Below are 24,407 nucleotides of genomic sequence, written 5' to 3'. Positions count from 1 at the left end.
AGAGTATGATTTATTTATTTTTAATCTATTTCTTGTAAAGGAAGAAACTTCCCTGCATGTGAAGTTGTATAAATAATCTTCCAAATTCTCCAATCTCATTAGTCTCTTGAAATTACTGACTGTATCAATAGCATCGAAACACATTGCCCTGCTAGATTAACACAGATGTGCTTTATATAATTAGCTCACCTACAACTAATAGCTGCAACATGTGAAGCCCGTTTCTATTCTAAGCTACTTAGTGGGCTATTTGTAATTACTCCTGGTGTATTTATGCAACTGGACTATGGACTTGCAATAGTATCAGTGCGCTAAGTTGAGCGGTTTAATCCATCTAAGTCTGTCTCAGTTACTAGAAGCCTGCAGTACAAGCCGTTCTTAGCCACGCTAATGGTGCATGGTTGGGAATGGCACAAGGCATAGAGTTTTTGAGGCAAAGAGAAGACAGATGAAGATTGATGGAAGGCTACGTCCAAGTGACCTCCATGTGGAAGAGGAGCACCCATTTCTTGTTCAATTGTTCAAAGGGATTGAAAATGTTGTGTGTGTGAATGAGGATTTGACCTGAAGCTACTGCATGATTTTTCTTGTCACTTTATTCTCTTGCAACAGCTGGTTCTGACTTGCTTCAGCTGATATTCTGAATTAATCATTTCTCAATAATGCCGTGTTTGTTGCAATGCGATTCCTCATTGGTTTGAGGGACGCGTGATTCACTTTATACCTCACTTTATCACAATAGATAAAGCAATCAAAGGTAGACATGCCTGTTAAAGTAACATCTGCCTTATTACTAGTCATAAAGTGTTTGTCTGTAATTTATGACTTGTTTTATGATGGCTTCTTGTGTGTACACTCTTTTTACAGCTCAAACTCTCACAGTCCCTCACCACCCAGCAGCTCAAACGCCTTCAGCCTTCTGAGTGCCAGCTCAGAGCAAGACAACCCGTCTACCAGCGGCTGCAGGTTAGACACGAACACACCAGACTGCCCTTCTACCAGTAACTGCAGTAGATCTGATTATTTAGTTTTTTTCTAAAAATATATTAAAAATTTTTATATTAAAAAAAATTATTCAATGTTTATTTCTTAGATATATACATTTATTTTATTTAAATTTATTTTATGTTGAAAATATGACTTTATCTATTTATTATATATATATATATATATATATATATATATATATATATATATATATATATTTATTTATTTTTGCTATAATTTTCACATAACACTTTTATATTTACTTTAAATATGTATTTATTTATTTTCAATATGTTTACAAAAAACATACACATTTTTATTTAAACTTGATGTATACTGTACATTGCATATGATCAATCCCAGTTGTATTTAACAGTAGAGCAGAATCATGTGTAGACAGTGGATTGGTTGAATGAGGAGTTATGTACTTTATTAATAATTTTTTGTAAGCATTTGAATTTCAATGCTTTTTAAAATGTATTTTATTGCTGACATGTTTGTGCGTGTGTGTGTTTTGGGCACCTGCAGCAGCGAAGAGTCTGCTAAAGCGAAGACGCAGAAAGAGTTGATCAAAACTTTGAAGGAGCTGAAGCTTCATTTGCCGCAAGAGAAGCGGAACAAGGGCAGCAAGTCGACAACGCTCAACACTCTGAAATATGCCCTGCGCTGCGTCAGACAGGTGGAGGGTGAGCAATGCCTTTAAATTATCCTTACACAAGTCACCCATAATGCAGAAGCACTTGCCTGGCCACAGGGACATACATAGTCCTTCTTTCTGGAGTTTTATTTCGCTTGACTACAATGAAAATGTAGCCAGGCACATAAAACAACAACTTTACGACCAAACAAATGCATTGCAACTGAAGCAGTGCAAGTGCAAACAGTATTTCAGCAAATCGGGTAGAACTACTGGATGAACCACGTCATGTGATTAATATGCTGATACATTTAATAATGTGTCTGCCCAGTAATTGTTTGAGTCAAATTGGCATGCACTGCAGTGTTTTTATTTACTATTAGGCGTATATCACATACTTAATGTACTACATTACACCAGACACGTGAATTGGATTTGCACAATGGATTTATCTTGGGTTTTTTCTTCTGCATTTCTATTTCAGCAAATGAAGAATATTATCAGCTGCTTATGATTAATGACAGTCAGCCGTCAGGGCTTGACGTCTCATCATATACCATAGAGGAGATAGACAGCATCACCTCTGAATACACCCTCAAAAACACAGTACGTTGTTTTTTTTGTGCGTGGATGTATTTATCCATTTTATTTTATTTTTTATTTTTTTTCCATTTTATTCATTATTATTTTTTATTATTTAGGTCCATTAATTTATTTATTGTGTTCCAGTTAACTTGCTGTGATCAGTTATGATATTATATTGAGTTATTTTTCAGAAAGACTTGGCATGATTGGAAATGTCATTTGTTCTCTTTAGTAAAATTTAAAAAAGTATCATGGAATCTTTGTTGCGCAGGATATCTTTGCAGTGGCAGTGTCCCTCATCACCGGGAAGATCGTCTACATTTCAGACCAGGCCGCCTCCATCTTGAACTGCAAACGGGATGTGTTCAAGAACGCTAAGTTTGTGGAGTTTATTACACCGCAGGACGTTAGCGTGTTTTATAGCTTCACCACACCGTACAGACTGCCGTCCTGGAGCATGTGCACTGGCGCAGGTATGACACTAATGCACACGATCAGTAGCAATATCTACAGATAAGTTAAGCACCTTAAAAAACACAGTCACACCAAACGATCGATCTGAACTTGGTCCACACCGAAGGCCTTAAAGGGATATTTCACACAAATATGAAAATTCTGTCATCATTAACTCACCCTAATGTTGTTCCAAACATGTATGAGTTTCTTTCTTCCATTGAACACAAAAGAAGATATTTAGTTGAAGGCAGCCATTGACTTCCATTGTAGGGAAAAATACTATGGTCAATGGCTACCATCTGATTACCAACATTGTACAAGATATCTTCTTTTGTGTTCAACAGAAGAAAGAATCTCATTCAGGTTTGGATGTAACATAAGAGTAAATGATGACAGAATTTTCATTTTTAAACTATCCCTTTGATCTGTCCCATTTTCACACTGCAAATACAGTACAGTCCTCTGATGTGCCAAGGAAATACTCAGAATAAACATTCAAATTAAATTAGCAATAGGCAAAACAGGCTGAAACGATTTAAAAGACATTCTGTTTCTTATTCATTAACAAAACCAGCGTTAATTAATGAGGCTTCTTTGTTGTTCTTTAATCCATTATGCGACAACCGGTATAACCTTAATCTGGTCACCTCTGAAAGGCAACACGCTGTTGAATTAAACCTGAACTCATCTCATTCTTGTTTTCCCCTCCTTAAAGAGTCGTCACCGGCAGACTGCATGCAGGAGAAATCCTTCTTCTGTCGTATTAGGTGAGTCTGTGTGTGTGTGTGTTGGAGGGTTAGAAGTCATTTTATTCTGACTGCATCCTGTACACCATCTGCTCGGCATGATTTAATTCATAGATGTTTCTTATTAATTATTAATTCTGGTGAAATTTGTCCCTGTAAATAGGAAGATTTGATTACTAATGCGTTTGACATTATCATGGAAAACATGCATTCAGTAAACACAACTCTTAAGCAAACATAGTGCAGTTAGTTACTAATGATGAGAGATGGGTCCGCTTTGACCATGGACATCTAAATTAACCAAAAACGACCCTAAAAAGGATGTCATGAGTTACATTGCCTATTACAGTTCAGTACAGGCGTTGGAAACACAATTTATACCCTTGCAGCTATCTCTGTCACAAAATATAGACGATTTTTGTTTTGCATCTTTAGGTTCAGTGTTAAAAATGACAGTGTGTGTGAATGCTAAGTCTGAAAGAACCAAGAGAACCGTACTACAAGTGTGAACACACCCTTAAAAGTCTTTTATATTTTCATAGACATAAAATGTGCCTACAAATTAGTTGCTTTTAGCCTGGTTGACACCAGACCCTTCTCAGTTGTAACTGAGACTGGGTCTGGGGAAGGTTCATTCACAGCCCATTTCCAAAGGGGCGTCACCAACAGACGTCGCTCAAATACCTCTGGGTAAAACCAATCAGAGCGATCGTCATTGTGTAAAGCCCGCCTCAACGTTTGTGATTGGTGCCTCGATTTGGAAAAATTGGAAATGGGCTTGAATGGGCTCTTGGTCAGACTGACTTGCAGAGCAAATCTCAATTTGCCGGAAGTTCGTCAGGGTTTTCCCAGGCTAAGTTGCTTTACAAAAAGTAAAAAAAAAAAAAAAAATTAGGAATGGATAAGGAAAGAAATAGTTTTTGACTAATCCAATGTTTATTAGCAGGTTTTTGTTGAATGTGTGTGTAACTCTCTTGTTCTCTTCTCCAGTGGTGGTAAAGAATGTGAAGGAGATCTTCAGTACTATCCCTTCAGAATGACTCCTTATCTGATGAAGGTTCAGGATACAGAGCACTCTGATGATCAGTTCTGCTGCCTCCTGCTGGCCGAGAGAGTGCACTCCGGCTACGAAGGTCAGTTCTTTTACACTTTCTGCTAGTAGTCGTGCATTTTTATTAATATCATATTATACTACACGTGCAGGCTTACAATCTAACAATAATTTTATAAAATTGATTCATTTGAACAATGGTTATGAATACAAATTTATTCATTTAGTGATTATTTACTGATTATTTGTGTTGTAATGTTTCAAGAAGTGCATATTGAATGGTTCCAAACAAATATGTTTTAAATTCAGATATTTAAATAAAGGTGTGTATTTTTTTCTTAAATAAAAGTTGTATTCATTGTAATTGTTTTGTTAGATTCTCTCACATAAATTCAAATTAAAGTTTCTATCATTCAAAAGTTTAAGGACAGTAATATTTTTTGATGTTTTTGAAAGAGGTTTTTATGCTCACCAAGGCTGTGTTTATTTGAACAAAAATACAGTCAAGACAGTAAAACTGTGAAATATTATATCAGTTTAAAACATCTGTTATTTTAAAATGCAATTTATTCCTGTGATGGCAAAGCTGAATTTTCAGCATTTATTTCATTTATTTCTGTAAATGATAATTATTATGATCAATGTTGAAAAACAGTTGTGCTGCTTAATATGTTTTTGTGGAAACCATGATTCATATTTTTCAGGATTCTTTGATAAATAGAAAGTTTAAAAAAAACAGCATTTATTTTAAATGGAAATCTTTTGTAACATTCTAAATAACTTTATTGCCACTTTTGAACATTTGCATTCTTGTTGAATAAAATAATTAATTTCTTTCAAAAACAAAACAAGAAAAATATTACTGACCCCAAAGTTTTAAATGGTAGTGTATAATCAAATATATACAACAATAGATTCAGTGTAGACAGCTATGTTTTGTTAACTTGTTGTATATTTAACTGCTTTCCAAAAAGGTTGACCATAGTTTAACTACTTCAAATTCTGATTAGCTTTTAAATTGGCAAGTCAACATTTTAAAGTAGCTTCCTCAGCACGTGTATATATGAAAATTTACTTTTTCATGTAAAAAACTGTCAACAACTTTGTTCAATCCTCAGCTCCTAGGATCCCCACTGACAAACGAATCTTCACCACAACACACACACCCAGCTGTGTGTTTCAGGATGTGGATGAGAGGTACGGGTGTTAATGCTTCACTGTTGACGAACTAGATGAAGATTAGCTGGAAATTTTAAGCACGGGATGTTTCATGCAACAGCTGTACCTGCACACCTGCTTTTTTCCATTTCTCATAATCATGATTATTAAAGGCAAAAGATCTGTTGTTGTGCAAACTAATCAGAATTGATGTGATGTTTTTTTCCTGTAGGGCTGTTCCATTACTAGGATATCTTCCACAGGATTTGATTGGCACACCGGTCCTTCTGCACCTGCATCCCAGTGATCGACCAGCCATGCTCGGCATCCATAGGAAGAGTGAGTGCTATTTTTGGCTGCTGTTTTTGACTCCAAAACGTGATATTTTACAATAAGAAAAGGCAGAGACAGCTTTTAAAGTCATGAAACCACCAAAATGGCCCCATTTAGTTCATTTAAAGTGATAATATGTTTATTGGAAGGTACTTTCTCCTATCACATCTTAATCCAATTTGTTGGAACATATTGGGGCAGATCCATTTGTTTAAGTGGGTTTTAAAGGTACACTATGTAACTTTTAGCACTCTTGCGGTTAATAAACAAAACTGCATGCGTCTTTTGGGAGAACGTTGTAGCTACTTCTCTCTGTTTATGTATATGACGAGTCATGCAGGTACTGGGCTACTCCACAGTGTTTTTCGTCCCACCCAGTCTAAAATAGTTAGAATATAAACACTTATTATTGGTGTTCAGTAGTGATTCAGGATAAAGCAAACGCTTGCTCATTATATAGATTTTGAATAAAAAAGTTACATCGTGTATTTGTACCTTTAAATATCTTATTTGCGAATAAAATCTTCTTTTTTTGTCTCATCAGTCTTGCAGTATGCTGGCCAGCCGTTTGATCACGCGATCCGCTTCTGTGCTCGTAATGGAGAGTACATCACCATAGACACCAGCTGGTCTAGCTTTGTCAATCCCTGGAGCCGCAAAATGTCCTTCATCATCGGCAGACACAAAGTTCGCATGTGAGTGCACAGGGTGAATAGGGCAATGTGTACCAAGATAAGGTTAATATTTGTTTAAAAAATATATAATGCTGAAATTCAAGGTAACATAATATTGTATCACTTTCCTCAGAAAATGTGCAAATCCAGTTGTAATAGAAGATATATACTACTGTTCAAAAGTGTGGTTTGTTAGATTTTTTGGGGGAAATAAATTAATACTTTAATCCAGCAAGGATGCATAAAATTGATTAAAAGTAACAGTAAAGACATTTATAATGTTACAAAGGATTTCAGTTTCAAATAAATGCTTTTCTTTTTTATATTTATCAAAGTATGATGAAAAAAATGTAAGCAGCACAACTGTTTTTAACATTGATAATAAGAAATGTTTCTTGAGCAGCAAATCTGCATATTAGAATGATTTCTAAAGGATCATGTGACACTAATGATGCTGAAAATTCAGCTTTAACATCTCAGGAATAAATTATAATGTAAAATATATTCAAATAGAAAACAGTTAATTACAGTTTTTACTATATTTTTGATCAAATAAATGCAGCCTTGGTGAGCATTAGAGACTTTTTTTCAAAAACATAAAAAAATCTTACCGACCCCAAGCTTTTGAACAGTAGTGTAACTATGATTTTCTTCCATACTACCAGGGGTCCAGTGAATGAAGATGTGTTTGCAGCTCCGACCACAGCTGAGGGCAAATACATAGACTCAGACATCCAGGAAATCACTGAGCAAATTCACCGACTCCTGGTGCAGGTGCGGAAACCCATTCATAGTTGAAAGAGGCAGATTAAAGGATTCAGTTGAAATAAGAGGGTTTTGACATTCTTCCACATAAAAAAGCAGTGGAATAGACAGTTTAACAGACTCGGAAACAAAGAGTTTTATAAGATATGCATGTTTCTGTGTGAGTTTGTTGTGTTCGGAATGACTTAAGTCTTATAGATCCTCAGTCGTTTAGTGTATGATGCCCAGTTTTTCTTTGAAACTATCTACAAAGTCGACAAGTTTATGATGCCTAGTGTTTTAAAATCTCCTCATGTTGTGTATTCCAGCCTTTAGAATGAGAGAAATGAAAGTCACCGGTTAAATCTGTTTTTTTTGTGTGTGTTGTAGCCGGTTCACAACAACGGCTCTAGTGGCTTTGGGAGTCTGGGCAGTAACGATCACCTGATGAGTGTGGCGTCGTCTAGTGACAGTAACGGTAACGGAACACGTCAGCGGCAAGAGGAAGAGGATGGCAAGAGAGCCAAACCGGTGAGTCACATGATGAATTCCAGATAAGTGGTTCCCAAAAATGGGAGCCATTGAAGTCAAATGCTTCACGGTCACCTGATGGTATTAGCCATAGCTTTTATTTTTTTCATGCAATGAGAACCAAAAGGGGCTCTGGTATATTGATTTATGTTTGTATGCATGTGCTTTCTCAGAGGAGCTTTCAGGAGATCTGCAAAGGAGTTCACATGCAGAAAAACCAAGAGCAGCAGTTGAAGAAGAGCCCTACAAGTATGTACCAATATCCCCCACCATCTGTGCACCCACGTCTGTCATCAAAGTCTGTGTAACAGACTTTGCGTGCAACAGAAATGTGTCTGAAGACTATGGTTTCCATGATATGGTATCAAAGAATTATAGTGAGATTATATCAACAAGTATTGCAATTATGATTTGAATTGTGGAACAAAAATGCATCAGATTACATTGAAACAGCGTCGTGTATGTTAAAATCCTTCACACTTTTTCCTCTAAAAGAATCAAATATTCAGTGAGTGAAAAACATCCAACATCTGTTGTCATATGCAGCATGTTAATGATTTTAACTTGAATACGATATGATATAATGTAATGTAATGTAATATATTTGTGTTTATTTTATATATTATTTACTTATATTGTTTAAAATACTGTACCATTCAAAATTCAGAGGTCTGTAAGATATATTTTTAAACAAATTATTATTAATTCTTTTATTCAGCAAGCATGCATTTTTATTTTATTTAAATTCTGTTCTTTTGAACTTTTCTATTAATTAAAGAATCTTGAAAAGACTTGTATCACGTGTCCACAAAAATATTAAGCAGCACAACTGTTTTAAAGAGTGATTTCTGAAGGATCATGTGACACTGAAGACTGGAGTAATGATGCTGAAAATTCAGCTTTGCAATAACAGGAATAAATTACATTTTAAAATATATTCAAATAGAAAAAAGTTATTTTAAATTGTAATTATATTTCACAATAATATTATTTTTTAACTGTATTTTGATCAAATAAATGCAGCCTTGGTGAGCATAAGAGATTGGTTATAATATAAATATAATATAAATGTATTCTGATTCGTTAATCACACTAGGCCATAAAGCAATTCTGATTTTAATTAGACTAATTGTGGAACCCTTTCTGAAAACCCTACATTATTTCCTGCAGAGGTTCAACAGAAAAGTCCAGTGGTTCGACCCAAAGACTCAGCGTGTCTCGCCACCGGGAAAGAGTCTCCTGAGGAGCAGCCTGCCACTGTGCAAGAGCAGCTGGCCTTCAAAGACCAGACCGTCTACTCCTATCAGCAGATTAGTTGCCTGGACAGCGTAATCAGGTACGAAGGCGTAAAGTCACGGCACTGTGAGAACTGATGGGCCATGGCCTCGACAAATTCAATCGATGTACTGATCCTGTGGTGCAAAGAGCGTATGAGCACGGATAATGAGAACTTGTTTTCATGAGATGGCAGAGAACATTATGTTTTGCAGGATTTGGAATCTCATTCGCACTTTTTCACATCAGCATAATAGCCTAAAAATTATGGAAAGTAACACAAAATCACGTCATGCTCTGTTTTAATGCATTGGCTATGTTGCGTTTTATATAGTTAAAACAATTCCCTCATAAAGGTTGAAGTCAAATATTTATTACAAATTACACCTGAGATTTTCATTTGTCCATCCTGCCTCCTTTAGGGTAATCGAAGACCTTTATTTTCAATGAGGGGTTTCGAAGACATTAGAGCAAAATTAATAGGATTGTGTTGTACACGTAAACCACAATAAACATTATTTTAGGGACTTAATGATACAAAACAGTGTTATAAAGACAAAACAGAGCAGATCAGACATGGTTTTATTTTACATTCATTAATTTGTAAACCTTGTTTCCATCGATTATGTCTTCAGATATTTGGAGAGCTGTAACGTGCCTATAACCGTGAAGAGAAAGTGCCAATCCTCCTCAAACACAACATCCTCAAACTCAGACGAGGACAAGCAGAGAGGAGTCGAGAGCTCCGTGCAAGTGTCTGAAGGTAATGGAAAGGTCCCGTTTGCACGAAGAAGACGATAGTGATTTTTGTTTTTTAAACTGAGCAGGTTCCCAAAGTAAAATAAACAAATATTGTCTCTAGAGATTATTTTTAACAATAACGTACATTTTTTAAAAAAGTTTTTATTTTTTACGTTAAAGAAAGAATTAACCCAATAATTAATTTTTTTAAAAGTCAATTACATTTTTAAATATAAATTAATTGTATTTTATTTATTCTTTATTTGGAGATTGTCCTTAAAAAATCTATTTGCTTTTTAATTTTGCAATAATGTCTGAATTTAATACTGCTATGTTATGCCATGACAGTTATTAATTCATAAGCACAATTTTTCTGGAAAACAATGGCATTTTAAATGTATCAGACAATTTTAACATTACTCTGGTGACATATTTAAATCAGCAGAATTTGCAATTTTGGAAAGTTCACGCAAAACCAAATGCTTAAAAACACGTTTACAAGAATAACGAATATAAAACGAATACAGGTGAAACTCGTGCAAAAGTGCATTTATTTCAGTAATTCAACTTAAAAGGTGAAACTAATATATTATATATAGTAAGGGTGTCACGATTTCGATTTAAAATCGAAATCGATCGAAATTAAGTCACAATCTCGAACATCGAATTCAAAAATGGAATCGTCCATGCTGCCACGCCCCCATGTCACGTTCGGTCGGCTTGTCAAGCGGAAAAAAACACGCCTGTTGAAAAGTTGCGAGTCAACCTCTGGGGGCCGCAAACCGGACGAGAAGCGCTGCGTCTATGACAACTCGAGGTATCGCACACACCGGACGAGAAGCGCCGCGTCTTTGACAACTCGAGGTATCGCACACACCGGATGAGAAGCGCCACATAACGACGATTTGAGACAAATAGTTTTATATTACATTTATTTTAAATTTTAAAGACGTGGCTCTGCGCGACGCATAGATTTATCTGTTAAACAGTTTGTTTGTTTTGTTGTGAACTTGAAGGTCATCTTCTGTGAAGAAGACTGCAGTTACAAAAGAGAAATTAGATCGCAGGTTATTTTGCTTAAGTTTCCAATTGACTGAAGATATAAGTTAGTTACATTATGTTCTTAATAAATTTTTTATATTTGACAATGTAGTGTGGAATGTCAGATATTATGCATAAAAGTCTGGTCTAAAAATGGCATAGCAACCTGTGCTTAAAAAAAAAAAAAAAAGTAAATACCGAGAATCGAATCGAACTGTGACCTTAGAATCGAAAATTTAATCGAATCGAGGATTTGGAGAATCGTGACACCCCTAATATATAGACTCATTACATGCATAGTGAGATAACCTAGTGAAAACCTTTTCACAATGTTCTAATTTTGAATTTGGGGTTTTCATAAGCTCTAAGCCATAATCATCAAAATGATAACAAATAAAGGCTTGAAATATCTCACTATGCATGTAATGAGTCTATATAATATATTAGTTTCACCTTTTAAGATGAATTACTGAAATAAATGAACTTATGCACGATATTCTAATTTTTCGAGTTTCACCGATATAAAATGCATTATCAGGCCATCTTTGGTTTTAATCCTGTATATACAACAGTTCTGTGTGAGGGTTGTTGAACTTGAGTGACCACTAACCTTCTGTTTATTCTGCATTTTCTCTGTAATCAGCGACAGGCCATCTAAAGAACCAACCAGGCCTTTCGTCATTAGATGCATCTAAGAAGCCTCCAGGCTCTGGTGTAGTGACTCCATCTCTGACCCCACTCCCGCTGCCCAGTAAACCTGAAAGTGTTGTGTCCATTACCAGCCAGTGCAGCTACAGCAGCACAATTGTACACGTGGGAGACAAGAAAGGTAAATTGATTTATTCCTGTCTGTCTGTCTGTCTGCCCTGTCTGTCTGTCGGTCTCTGTCTGTCTGTCTGTCTGTCTGTCGGTCTCTGTCTGTCTGTCTGTCTGTCGGTCACTGTCTGTCTGTCTTGTCTGTCTGTCTGTCTGTCTGTCTTGTCTGTCTGTCTATTCTTATAAATAATGTTTCTATTCCAAAACCTAGTGAGCTGCCTTGATGTTTGCTGTAAGAAATTGCCTATATGTTACCTATGCAGCTCACTAGATTTTGGATACGGTTATCTGTAATAGAGCTGTATGTGTTTTCTCTGTTCCTTGGTAAAACACCTTTTTTGTTTTAGTCGTATCCTCAACAAGACACATCTCTACAAAGCAAGAATTCTCTTCCAAACTTCACTTGCAAAGTTAGTAAAATCTTACCATGGGGACAAAAAAATTTATTGGAAAGACTTTTGATTGAATTGATGAGTAAAATAAAGGTGCAAATCAGCCATGCAGGACTCCACAAATTGGAGCATCCTACTTGCATTTTCCCCATGTTCCCATCCCATCATGCATGAGTTGCACTTGAGAAATCTTTGAGGCAGCTCATAAACAAGTCCTGGTCGTGTCACCTGTAAGAGAACACTGCACTCATTGTCGAGTTAAATGTTTTTTTTTCTTCTTCTTTGTAGAGATCATTGAAGACGTCCCCAGCGCTGAAGGCACTGAAGGTCAGGGTCTCGCTGTCCCTCCGGCCGCACTCTCGCCCCATAATCCAGAGCGAGAGGCTTACAAGAAACTGGGCCTGACCAAGCAGGTTCTGGCGGCACACACCCAGAAGGAAGAGCAGACGTTCCTCAGCCGCTTCAGAGAGCTGCGAGGTGTGCACGCTTTTAAAGCCGACTGCTCCCTCTATCTGGAGAGACAGAAAGGACAAGTTACATCTGAGGGTAAGGCAGGATTTAAGTCTAAACCCGAGGTGGAAGGTTCTTGTATTCACAGACATTTTCCATTTACTGTATTAAAATAGTGTATAACATCAGAATAGAGAATTGTGTAGGGCTGCACGATAAATCAAAATAAAACCTAATTTATTGATTATAAAATCGGAAAGACTGTGATTTAATTAAATAATATGCTCTGTGTGTTTCAGAGTGAAGCACAGCACTGTGTTTTTCCATCAAAATAAATGCTTGTTGGTTTAACATTTCAAAATGAAGAAATTAAGACTGCTATGAATATCAATATTGTAATTTTACAGTTGTACTGTAAATAATTTTTGTTATATACATTTTTTTTTCAATACTTTTTCTTTAATTCTTTAATTTTTTATTTTATAGTGAAATATTACAATTGTAATATTTCCTATTTTGTTTAATATATTTATTTAGTAATAATAATTAATAAATAAAGTATTAATTATTATGGTTAGACTTTTTTTAAGGTCTCCTGCTCACTTTACAGTGTCATTTTGCATTTAATTAAGTACTTAATAAACTTAAGTAGTTATAATATAAACAACATGTTCTTAATATAGGGTTACGGTTACGATTAGGGTTTGATTAGTTGCATGTAATTTTGTATAATTTACTGCTATTGGTATATTAAGTACATTATTATTTTATGGTTATATTGATTTAGTTATAATCACTACATTGTACCAAAATTGTGCAGGCCTACAAACAAGCACAGCAAACCTGAAACAGTTTTTTCATTTAATACCATAATATTAAAGGGTTAGTTCACCCAAAAATGAAAATAATGTCATTAATGACTCACCCTCATGTCGTTCTAAGCCCATAAGACCTCCGTTCATCTTCGGAACACAGTTTAAGATATTTTAGATTTAGTCCGAGAGCTTTCTGCCCGTCCATTGAAACTGTATATACAGTATACTGTCCATGTCCATAAAGGTAATAAAAACATCATCAAAGTAGTCCATGTGACATCAGTGGGTTAGTTAGAAGTTTTTGAAGCATCGAAAATACTTTTTGGTCCAAAAATAACACAAAATAAGACTTTATTCAGCATTGTATTCTCTCCCGGGTCTGTTGTCAATCCTTCACAGTTACGCTGATGGCGTAAGACGCTGATGACGTGTTATCTGGTGCGCCCGAGCTTCGTTTATAGACTGAGGGAAACGCACGCTGTAAAAGTGTCTCATCCGCGACATGCACATTTACGCACCATTAAAAAAATGATATCCACGCAAACAATGTAGAATAGCTTGAATATAGCGTGCGTCTCCCTCAGACTGTAAACGAAGCTCGGGCGCACCAGATAACACGTCATCAGCGTCTTACGTCAGCAGCGTCACTGCGGAGTCCTGAACGCAGATTGACAACAGACCCGGGAGAGAATACAATGCTGAATAAAGTCTTATTTTGTGTTATTTTTGGACCAAAAAGTATTTTCGATGCTTCAAAAACTTCTAACTAACCCACTGATGTCACATGGACTACTTTGATGATGTTTATATTACCTTTATGGACATGGACAGTATACTGTATATACAGTTTCAATGGACGGGCAGAAAGCTCTCGGACTAAATCTAAAATAACTTAAACTGTGTTCCGAAGATGAACGGAGGTCTTACGGGCTTAGAACGACATGAGGGTGAGTCATTAATGACATTATTTTCATTTTTGGGTGAACTAACCCTTTAATAATCATTAATTTATATCTAGAGTTTTGTTCCTTACTACGTGTAGTACTTCCTTACTACACTTTTTACATAGCTACTTTTATTAACTTGACTGTCAAGCAAAAAAATTAAGTCAAAATGTATTTTAAGTCAATAACAGCCTCTCATCTTTCTCTCCAGCTGTTCCTGCTGCTCGCTCATGTAAGCACGGTGGTCGTGGTGCACCGGAGACCACCGGAACCCGCCGGGGTCGCAACAAGAAGACCAAGTCCAAGCGGATCAAGCCTAATGAGTCCTCCGACAGCACTCCTTCAGGCCGTGGGCCGACACCCAGACCTCAGTTACAGGGCCTCAACCAGACCTCCTGGTCTCCCTCGGACACATCCCAATCCACCTTCCCCATCGCCTATCCCGCTGTGATGCCCGCGTACCCACTGCAGATGTACCCGGGAGCCGGCGGCATGCAGCCCAGGGTGGAGGCTCAGATGCCAGGCTTCAGGGAGAGTCAGTGCAGCCAGGATCCACGCATCCCGATGCAGCCCATCCAGACGCCGTTCTCCGCTCCCCTGGTCACGCCCATGGTGGCGCTTGTACTGCCCAATTACATGTTTCCACAGATGGGCAGCCCTCCACAGCAGCCATTCTACCCCAAAGAGGGAAGTTTCCCTGCGCAGCCTTCCTTTCAACCTCAGCCTAGTTTCACCACACAGGCACCATTCCCTCCGCAGTCGAACTTTACCATACAGACCCAGTTCACCTCCCAGAACCCCTTTACCTCACAGGCATCATTTCAGCCGCAGCCATTCCAGTTCGCTAGCCCCAAGGAACCCCCAAAGCCTGAGCTGAGGGAGGAGCTGTTGCGAAGCCCCACACCACAGTCTGTAGGAGGAAGTGGCCCGCCATCACCGCCTTTGTTCCAGTCGCGCTGCAGCTCGCCTTTACAGCTCAACCTGCTGCAGTTAGAGGAGACCCAACGCTGTGCTGAGAGGCAGGAGAGCATGACGCCATCTGTTGTACTGCAGGGGAACTGCAGCAGTAGTGTGGAGAAAACAGGGAGCGCAACCGGGCTAACCAAAACTGACAAGGATGTGCAACAGGTTGGGACTCTTTTTCTTTCTTTCTACCATCATATTACAGTGCATTTTTGTACATGATTACATGATAATACTATGCTGCTCTTTTAAAAAAAAAAAAAGATTATTCTCACTTCTCATTCTTTCATTGTGTCTTTCATCCAAACAACACACACACACACAAAAAATCCCCCAAAAAATGTCAAATGCAAAACTTTGATTGACCAACAGGTGGCAGTGTTTACAAATCTTTTTAAGAAAGACGGTCCAAAATTAAGCTTTGCAAAATTGTAGCATGATTATTATTGCAAAATTAATAACAGTATTAAAAAAATTGTAAATGTATAAATTAATTAATTTATTAATTTAAAAATGTTATGCCATCCACTCCACTTTCCGTACTGCACTAAACCATGTAGCTTAAAAGTTTTTATTCTTCACATTAGCTATCTATTTAGGATTTCCCAACAGTATATGATGTCCCACCCAAGTCCTTCTTTATTAAAAAATAAATAAATAAGTAATTATTTCATTAATTATTTAATAATACGTTAAAATACACTAACTCCACATTCCTGTAATGCTGCAACAATACAAGTTTGTTTTCTTCACATTGAGCCCAGAGGTCATTCTTGGACATTTAACAGCGATCCTCAAGTATATCATTTCTGTATACAACTGGTATACAGGGGATAGAACTTGGCAATTAAACTACGCCGTTATAGTTCTGAATCTGTGAATAGTGAAGAGTTGTTATAGTGTGTACATGTGCATTTAATGAATTTAGCTTTACATAAAGCTGTGTATAAATCTGTAAAATTTAATGTTAATGTTATAATCTGTTTTTGTTGTTTTTCAAGGATGAAGGGTCACCTGTTGACGGTCAACATAGCGATGAGTTCTCATCATCTAGTGACATGCTGGACATTTTCCCAGAGGACTCGCGCTCCGGCACCAGCTCTGCCACCTCCGGCTCCATGCGCTCTGGATCCAACGGCTGTGGAACGTCTGCCAGTGGCGGGTCTGCCAGTAGAACTGGTGAGAATGGGAGTTTATGGTGGTAGATCTGATATGACACTTGTGTCCTGTTAATTGCTGATCTGAAGTGTCCTTTGTAGTGTGCAGATTGCAGTGCAGGTTTGTCACTATGCCATATCAGAGAAATGTAATGATTTTTGATGCTTCAGCAAAAACTAATATGCTATTGAACACACTTCTTAAAACATTAAACATTGGTATTCACTACCGTTCAAAAGTTTGGGGTCGGAAAGATTATTTTTCAAGTTTCGTATAAGAGACTTCTTTTTAAAAAAAAACATTAAAACTCTTACCGACCCACAAATTTGATTAAAATAATTCGAAGTTACATGTTTTTTTGACATCATTATAAACAAGAACGTGAAAGGAACCCTAAAAAAGGAAAAATCTTATTATCGTAAGCCGACGATAATCAAAATGTACCAAAAAGGTTTCTCATTCCTCTAAATTATTTTGTATTATGTTTGGTTTCTACAAATACAGACTTTCCATTAAAATAGTGCTTATAAAATAGTGCTTATCAAAAGGTTTGCATCCCTCACCACCACTTTCTGCTGTTTTTTTCGTTCTCAGGAAGCAACAACAGCAGTAACTACTTCGGCAGCGTGGATTCCTCCCAGAAATCCCATAAGGCCAAGGGGCAAGGCTCTGTTTTGCGCTCTGTGGCGCTGGATGGGAACGAGAAACTGAAGTATGTACTGCAGAACCCACCGTGGCTGCTCATGGCTAACGCAGACGAAGATGTTATGATGTCATACCAGTTACCATCTCGGTGAGTGGGTGGAAAAGGGAGAAATAGACACACACACACACACACACACACACCACACAAACACCACTACCAGTTATGCCCGCTTACCAGTAACCTCTCCCCACTCTGGCTTCCTTCCCTTTATCTTTAGACCTTTAAGGCATATACTCACAGAGCTCTTGGTATTTAAATGTTCTTTTTCATTCTTCGCTTAGAGGTAAAAAAGAAGTTTGAAATATCTTTTCAGTGAATAGAGACAGAGGGACACGCGTCATAATCTGAAAACCACGCCCACCGGGGGGAAAACAATCCCACCGTCTCCATTGACTTTGCATTGCGAGAAGCTGCCTCCTTGTCATTTCTGACTTATAACAAAAAACAAAACAATGTTTGAAAGCTGCTTTTTTATGATTGGAAATGATTTGTTCAGTCTTTTTGAGTGGAACTTCCCCAAATCGGAAGTGCCTTCCATAATGTAAAACACAGTCGGCTCGTTAGGAAAAAGGTGGATAGGTTTTTAATCTTGTATTGTATTTTTGCCATGAAAATAACTGTGGAAGCTGGCATGGCATTAAATCACAAACAAATTGTTCCCTTTTGCAGTGACATCCAGAAGGTTCTGAGAGAGGACAGGGAGAAGCTGCGCCAGATGCAGAAATGTCAGCCGCGCTTTACAGAAGAGCAGAAGAGAGAGCTGGCGGAAGTGCATCCCTGGATGAGAAGAGCCGGACTGCCCAAAGCCATCGACGTCAAGGTCTGCATACATTCATGTTTGATCTAATATGTACTGATGTCAGTTTTTAATGCATGAATTGTGTCCTTATTTTGATGCATGGAGTATATTCACTACCATTCAAAAGTAAAAATGTGAAAGTCAGCAAGGCTGCATTTATTTGATCAAAAATATAGCAATACAGTAAAATAGTAGAATAGATAGAGTTTTTATTTTAACACATTTTAAAATGTTATTTATTCCTGTGATGACAGCTGAATTTTCTGTCTTCAGTGTCACATGATCCCTCTCTTATATGCTGATTTGCTGCTCAAGAAACATTTATTTTTTATTATCAATGTTGAAAACTGTTGTGCTGCTTAATTTTTTTTGTGGAAACACATTTTAAGGATTCTTTGAAACAGACATCTTTTGTAACATAAATAGCTTTAGTATCACTTTTGATGAATAAAAGTATTCTTATTGACCCCAAAGTTTTTAACTGAAGCGTACTATTATACGTAATCAGCAACAATTAAGTACGCAATACCATACACGCAAAGTATAAGGCATTACTTTCATCAAAAAATAATAACTTTTACCACATTTCACTAGTTAATTCCAGGTGGATAAAATCAAGCACTACATTTTTTAAATCTAGAATAGAGACTACATCACATTAAGGAAGTAAAATGGGTTGCAAACTCCTTGTAGACTAATAAAAGTGTTTATTTGCAGGCGTGTGTCAGCTGTGAAGAGGTCAGTGAAACCCTGACAGAGGAGGATCCCCCAGATCTGCACATGGGGGAATCAGAAACCAGCGATGTCACGGCGCCTCTGGCCAATAGCAGTGAAGACCCGGCACATTCAGAAGCACATGGCTGTCCGGATCCTGTCACCTAAACCAAACCTCTTTTTACACCTGTAAGAATACAGACCTCGTCTGATCGGATAATGCGGACATTTTAGCATCGAGATAACGCTTCTGCCGCAGCCATAGACCTTCCAGAAGACTCGTTCTGGTTGCAAGTTTGTGTGAGTGTGTACAGATGTGTAAATACACGAGTGAGTGAGTGAGTGAGTGAGTGAGTGAGTGAGTGAGTGAGTGAGTGAGTGAGTGAGTGAGTGAGTGAGTGAGTGAGTGAGTGAGTGAGTGAGTGAGTGAGTGAGTGAATGATTGAATGCGAGAGCATTTCAAAGTAAACCGATTATTTCCAGACAGTCTAAACTGTCTTTAAAGCCAGACTCTGTGCTGTTCAGTGACCGTTACTGAGGAATAATATTTCCCTGACAGTTTTTCCCTGTAAATATACAAACTAACTTATTTTCTTCTTTACAACTCGCTTTTTCTAAAAAAGGAAAATATTTTGTTTTATTTTCTTCTGAATAGACGTATAAGCACGTGACACAGTTCTTCTGGTGTTTGATAGTTGTGTTGTGGGATAGATTTCTGATATCCTTTCAAATTCACAATTCTACACGGAGGACTTGTAGTTTATGAGCTGAAATGTTTTTTTTATTAAACAAGGGCAGTTGAAAGGTGCTCCACATATTTGGCACAAACCACAATATCTTCAGCACTTGCAGCTTATTTGATCAGATAGTGAATGTATTAAGAGCTCAAGTGCATCGCATTAGTAGCATTAAGTGAATGTATCTGAGAAGTATTTCGGGCTAAAGAGTTTAGGTGCTATTGTTTTTTTCAGACTGCTTGCCTGTCTGATGTTCTGTTGCTATATAGAACCTCAGTGTTAAATGTCTCCTCTTTTATAAGCTCAAGCATAGGTTGAATCTACTGAGACTGAGGTCTAACCCTGATCTTTCTGACTGTCCCCACCTAATCCTCCGGTACAACCACAATTACCATAAATCCCCAATTACTACAGCTCAAAAACAACATATGGGCTGAATGGGGTTTAAATATCAGATTCAAAAGTCCATGTGGAGGTCAACTTTGCATTAAGCTTTTAGTATTGAGGAAACTAGCCCACGTTGTAAATATATGTCCTTGCATTCTGTCACTTTCCAACTTGTGGTATTCCTTTATGCTGCCTTATTTGTTGTTTAATGATTTGGAATAAAGTCTATTTTTTAGAAAGAAATTACTCTTGGCTGTGTCTTTATGTTCAAGGTTATCAAGATTTAAAATACAGTGTATGAATACAGGCTAATTTAGTGGTACCACTTTTTGGTGAATCATTTAGATAAGCACTAAAATGTCTATTAAAATGTTTAAAAAAATAAATGTTCAATATACTTTATTTAATTTTATTTCATTCAAATGCATTATCCCGGAGCATGTAGCTTTAAAATATATATATATATATATATAGTCCACATAAAAAGTCGAAGTCTTGCGTGGAATTAAATGAATGGTCAGATTTTTTTCATTCCTCAAATATATTTTACTTATATCATCCTGGGACCCAGGAAAAGACATTTGTCCACTGTAGTGGAAATTATATTTTTGTGAATTTCTCTGACACTACATGTCACAGGGCTTTTCAGAGATACCAAATATTTGGAGCTTTTATCATGACAACTACTCCTTGGTCTTTAAAATGGCTGACATTAATTTAGTGGTTAAATGTAGCTCTCTAATAGAAATATGATCTTATTTTGTAATTATTTTGTAATTTACTTTTTTTTTTTTTTTTTTTTTATAAATCAACATCCCAGGAAAATATTATGTGTTTTCTAAATCAAAATATTGGTAACAACTTTTTTTCACATATGGAAAAAAAAAAAGTTTACTTTTTTAAAATGCTTTTTTCCCCATTTGTTTATTATAGGCTACTCTAAGCATATAGAGAAATTAAGAATAAAATAAAGAAATAGGCTACTAAATAAAATAAAAAGTTTTCTGTTTTGGAGGGTCTTGGGAGGATGTAACGTGTCGCTTTTAAATATGCCATAGCCTACTTTTGTGAATAAAATGCTTATTTCCTGTATGTTATTGAGCTGATAATAAGACCAGTTTGCTTTTCAGTGTACAGCCCAGTCCTGCGCAAACGGGCCGTTGGTACAGAGGGGCCAATTCTACGCCATATGTTCAAAGTCTGACGACCGTTACAACAGTTTTTATGATTATACAGCGCACATCCGACCCACAGCTTCCCTTCATGTGACCAGACTCTCCTCACTGTGCGCCCAGACAGGGATTTCTGCCACCGCACATGAAAGGCGCGCTAGTTCCTCTAGTTCACACCTGCGCCAATTTGAGGACAAGGTGTGAATGGCTCTTGCAGGCCTCCTACCAGGACAACAACCTTCAGACGCCGAAAATCCGGCCCTGGTCCGATGAAAGCAGTGGTGATACAACCTGTCAACAGTCTGCGAAGTGCGAACCTTCATATGTGGATTTAAAAGAGTTAATACGTATTTACATCAAACGTGCTTTAATCTTGGTTGTGGAAAACAATATGGTTTATATAAACTAAGACGGAACTATAGGCCATTCATTTGCACCACTCAGTCTATTAGGCTATTTTTTAATCAGTCATTATTCAGTGATTTTAGCAGCGTCTACTTATTCTGTCAGTTTTACAGCCGCAACTGTTTCTCTCGCAGCCCTAGCATAGCCTACAGTTAGCTAATCTCTACACATTATAGATAAACACAAAGTGGTTTTGTGGTATGTGTGATTTATAGCGTAATAATGCCTAATTCTAAAAGTGCAACGTCTGTTTTGTCGACGTCTGATAAACCGCGAGAGTATCGCTAACCTAAGATGAAGCGACTTCGCGAACTTCTATAACACTGACTAACTTTTGCAAGTAGCTTTTGGTTTTCAGAGTGCGCGCCTAAATATAGATAAGTAGGCTAACCTGGCATTACTGAACCGTTTTGGGAAAAAACAGCAACGTTTATAACTAGTAAGTTAGCCTAGCCTCATATTTTCGACTTCAGAGAAGTTCGAGGCCTCCGCTCCACGCCATGGAAAAGTCATAGAAAACATCTTAAATCATGGCCAATGAATTAAAAAAAAATTCTGTTCTCAACTCTAGAAGATTCCATGCTTTTTAATAATAATATAGTATATATCTCCCGTAATCAGGAACGAAATAAAAATCCGTAGCATGAGTGAAAGTTACGGGAAACCTGGGTTGGCGACCGATCGAGTAGCTAGACACGATGGTTTTATTGCTGTCCCTGGGCAACTAAAGTTTCCAGCCAAATGCTATTTTTGCTTTACTTATTTTTGATGACAAACTTGACCTCGGCTAGTCTACAGTAGACATGATCAGCAGCACGACTCATAGCATTAAGGCCTTTAGTCTTTTTTTTCCTGACCGCAATAAGCCTACTGCGCTATAGTCGGCAATGATGAGGTGTTAAGTTTTACACGTCTGAAGGATCAAAACACCCAAAGCGGACATTCACACTTTCAGACATGTAGTGAGGGTGTGGTAAAATTAGCTACATACTCTGATCATTTCATCAAAGCAACTGCAGCTGCCTAAAGACTCTATAACATCTGCAAAGCCTTTCGCGTTACTGGTACGCATATTTAAAGAAATAACATGACACTTTTTACAGTAAGAAAATCAAAATGATATTTTAATGAGGGGTGAAGTCACAATCACATATAAAACACATTAAATGTCATTACATCTGACTTTTATTTATTTTAAATTCCTTTATCACAAAGATTACATAGGCTACGTTTAAATGTCAGAGATCTATATCTACAGCCACGACATTGAAATATTTACATCCTACCCCACACTCTTAAAAATAAAGGTTCCATAAGAGAGTTTTCACAGTGATGTCATAGAAGAACTTTGGGTTCCACATTTAGAACAATTCAGTGAACAGTTCTGAAAAGAACCACTTTTTAGTAATAATCAAAAAAAAAAAAAAAACTATAAAGAAACTTGTGCAATTGAAAGATTTCATGGATGATTACGGTTCTTCATGGAACCATTAATGCCAATAAATACCCTTTAATTTTAAGAGTGTACAATAATTAGAGATGGGAAGACACTCCCTAAATATTATTTATCCTTACAGTGTTGTTTTAACTTAGCTTATACAAAAGAAAACAATTAAATAAAAATACTAACTAACTGTGTGAAACTGGATTGAAATGCACACTGTTGCACCAAGAAGAGCTTTCTGAGGGGTATCCACTGGTCGATGACAAATGACAAAAAAAGCAACGTTGCAGCTGCCCTATTCCAACTGTAGAACTGTCTATCAACAAAGGTGCTCAATCCTGGACTACTGCAGGTTTTAATAGCTCTAAACTAAAAAAAATACACTCAAATGTTCATGAATCGACAGGGGTGCGCATCTGTCTACCAGGGTCTCCAGATGGACTTGGAGAGGTACATGCTTGGCGCTTGATCCCTCGCATCCACCGAGATGCGGCTTTGCTCCGTGTCCGTGTCATCCAGGTCAGAGCAAAGGTCATCGCTGCTGCTGGAGGAGGTGGTTGAAGGGGCCGGGGACAAGGCAGAGGAGGTGCTCCTGTCTCCGTTGCTAGAGTCCGTCATGAGATCTGACAGGATGTCCTGAAAGCGATCCTCGTCGTTCAGAGGCATGCACTCCAGGAGGTGGTTCAGCAGGTCCGCGGCTATGTTCGCGTCGATGCCCGGGCAGCTGGACACGAAGGTGTGCACCTCATGCATGCACTGGATGTAGCCCGCGGCGAATCGCTCGTTAGCTTCGCGGTTCACGCTGTCAGCCTCTGCGGAGGAGAAAAGCGGCATGACGTCACCACCCAAATAGGCTACATACATTTTAAATGCGGCCTGTGTGAAACTTGATCTTGAAACAGCTCTTACCCGTCGCTTTGTTTTGTAGAATACTTTCCACGCGCTTCACGGTCATTTCCAACACCTCGGCATTCTCCATTTTCACCTGCGCCTAAAAAAAATGACGCAAAGTGCGATGTTAGTAAGACTCTCTTTGCACTGTATGTTGGCGATGGATACAGATGCTTTAAGAAGTGATAAATGAACTTACATCCGGGTCGGCTAGCAGTAGCCTCAGCTCCTGTAAACTTTCATTTATTCGGGCGCGTCTCTTTTTCTCCACCAGCGGTTTCCTCGTCTGAAGGGGGGGAGATAAATGCGGTTAAGTTGCGGGAAACCGTCGATAAACTTTTCCTTGTGCTATTAAAAAGACGTGGTGTTGCGTACCTTTCTGTCTTTTATCCCGTAATAGTCCTCCTCGTGGCTGTTGCTGCGGGACGCAGGGGCCATGTTGCTGCAGTTGAGACCGCTGAGAGAGGACGCCTGAATGGGGGGCAGATGGTCGGCGGGTTCAATTCGAGACAAAAGTCTGCGCTAACAAGCACTACATATACTGTGTAAAGTGGGCGATTGAAGAGGGACATTTATGAGGTCTGATTTACATGTGAATGGACCGACTGGCAACCAATCAACAGCCATGCCTTTGTCTGTGCACTGTAAACCAACC

The 24,407-nt window shown here is 37.8% G+C and overlaps 2 protein-coding genes across 3 annotated transcripts in view; one reads left to right on the top strand and one right to left on the bottom strand.

The window, feature by feature from the left end:
- Window positions 1–20,077, top strand: part of per2 (period circadian clock 2) — a 31,074-nt gene extending 10,997 nt beyond the window's left edge. Inside the window, exons 3-24 of one of the 2 annotated variants that reach the window (XM_079613286.1) lie at window positions 868–966; window positions 1,516–1,673; window positions 2,109–2,230; window positions 2,481–2,682; window positions 3,381–3,432; window positions 4,402–4,544; window positions 5,581–5,659; window positions 5,853–5,959; window positions 6,498–6,648; window positions 7,293–7,401; window positions 7,762–7,902; window positions 8,076–8,151; window positions 9,073–9,238; window positions 9,813–9,940; window positions 11,603–11,788; window positions 12,123–12,185; window positions 12,456–12,713; window positions 14,588–15,504; window positions 16,341–16,518; window positions 17,092–17,290; window positions 17,873–18,023; window positions 18,720–20,077. In XM_079613286.1, the coding sequence (XP_079469412.1) occupies window positions 868–966; window positions 1,516–1,673; window positions 2,109–2,230; window positions 2,481–2,682; window positions 3,381–3,432; window positions 4,402–4,544; window positions 5,581–5,659; window positions 5,853–5,959; window positions 6,498–6,648; window positions 7,293–7,401; window positions 7,762–7,902; window positions 8,076–8,151; window positions 9,073–9,238; window positions 9,813–9,940; window positions 11,603–11,788; window positions 12,123–12,185; window positions 12,456–12,713; window positions 14,588–15,504; window positions 16,341–16,518; window positions 17,092–17,290; window positions 17,873–18,023; window positions 18,720–18,884 (3,850 nt within the window). In that variant the 3' untranslated portion in view covers window positions 18,885–20,077. The remainder of the gene's footprint in view (window positions 1–867; window positions 967–1,515; window positions 1,674–2,108; window positions 2,231–2,480; window positions 2,683–3,380; window positions 3,433–4,401; window positions 4,545–5,580; window positions 5,660–5,852; window positions 5,960–6,497; window positions 6,649–7,292; window positions 7,402–7,761; window positions 7,903–8,075; window positions 8,152–9,072; window positions 9,239–9,812; window positions 9,941–11,602; window positions 11,789–12,122; window positions 12,186–12,455; window positions 12,714–14,587; window positions 15,505–16,340; window positions 16,519–17,091; window positions 17,291–17,872; window positions 18,024–18,719) is intronic. The other variant, XM_079613287.1, reaches the window with a different exon arrangement.
- Window positions 20,078–22,502: 2,425 nt separating this feature from the next.
- Window positions 22,503–24,407, bottom strand: hes6 (hes family bHLH transcription factor 6). Its single transcript, XM_079613588.1, has 4 exons — window positions 24,128–24,407; window positions 23,952–24,038; window positions 23,771–23,852; window positions 22,503–23,673 (listed from the first exon to the last, which is right to left on the bottom strand). The coding sequence occupies exons 1-4, from the start codon at window positions 24,188–24,190 to the stop codon at window positions 23,282–23,284; spliced, it is 624 nt and encodes a 207-aa protein (XP_079469714.1). The 5' UTR covers window positions 24,191–24,407; the 3' UTR covers window positions 22,503–23,281.

Source organism: Phoxinus phoxinus, assembly GCF_949152265.1.
Source record: "Phoxinus phoxinus genome assembly, chromosome: 5".
Lineage (NCBI taxonomy): Eukaryota > Metazoa > Chordata > Actinopteri > Cypriniformes > Leuciscidae > Phoxinus > Phoxinus phoxinus.
The sequence above is the reverse complement of the archived record's forward strand: the minus strand, read 5'-3'. Positions and strand labels throughout refer to the sequence as shown.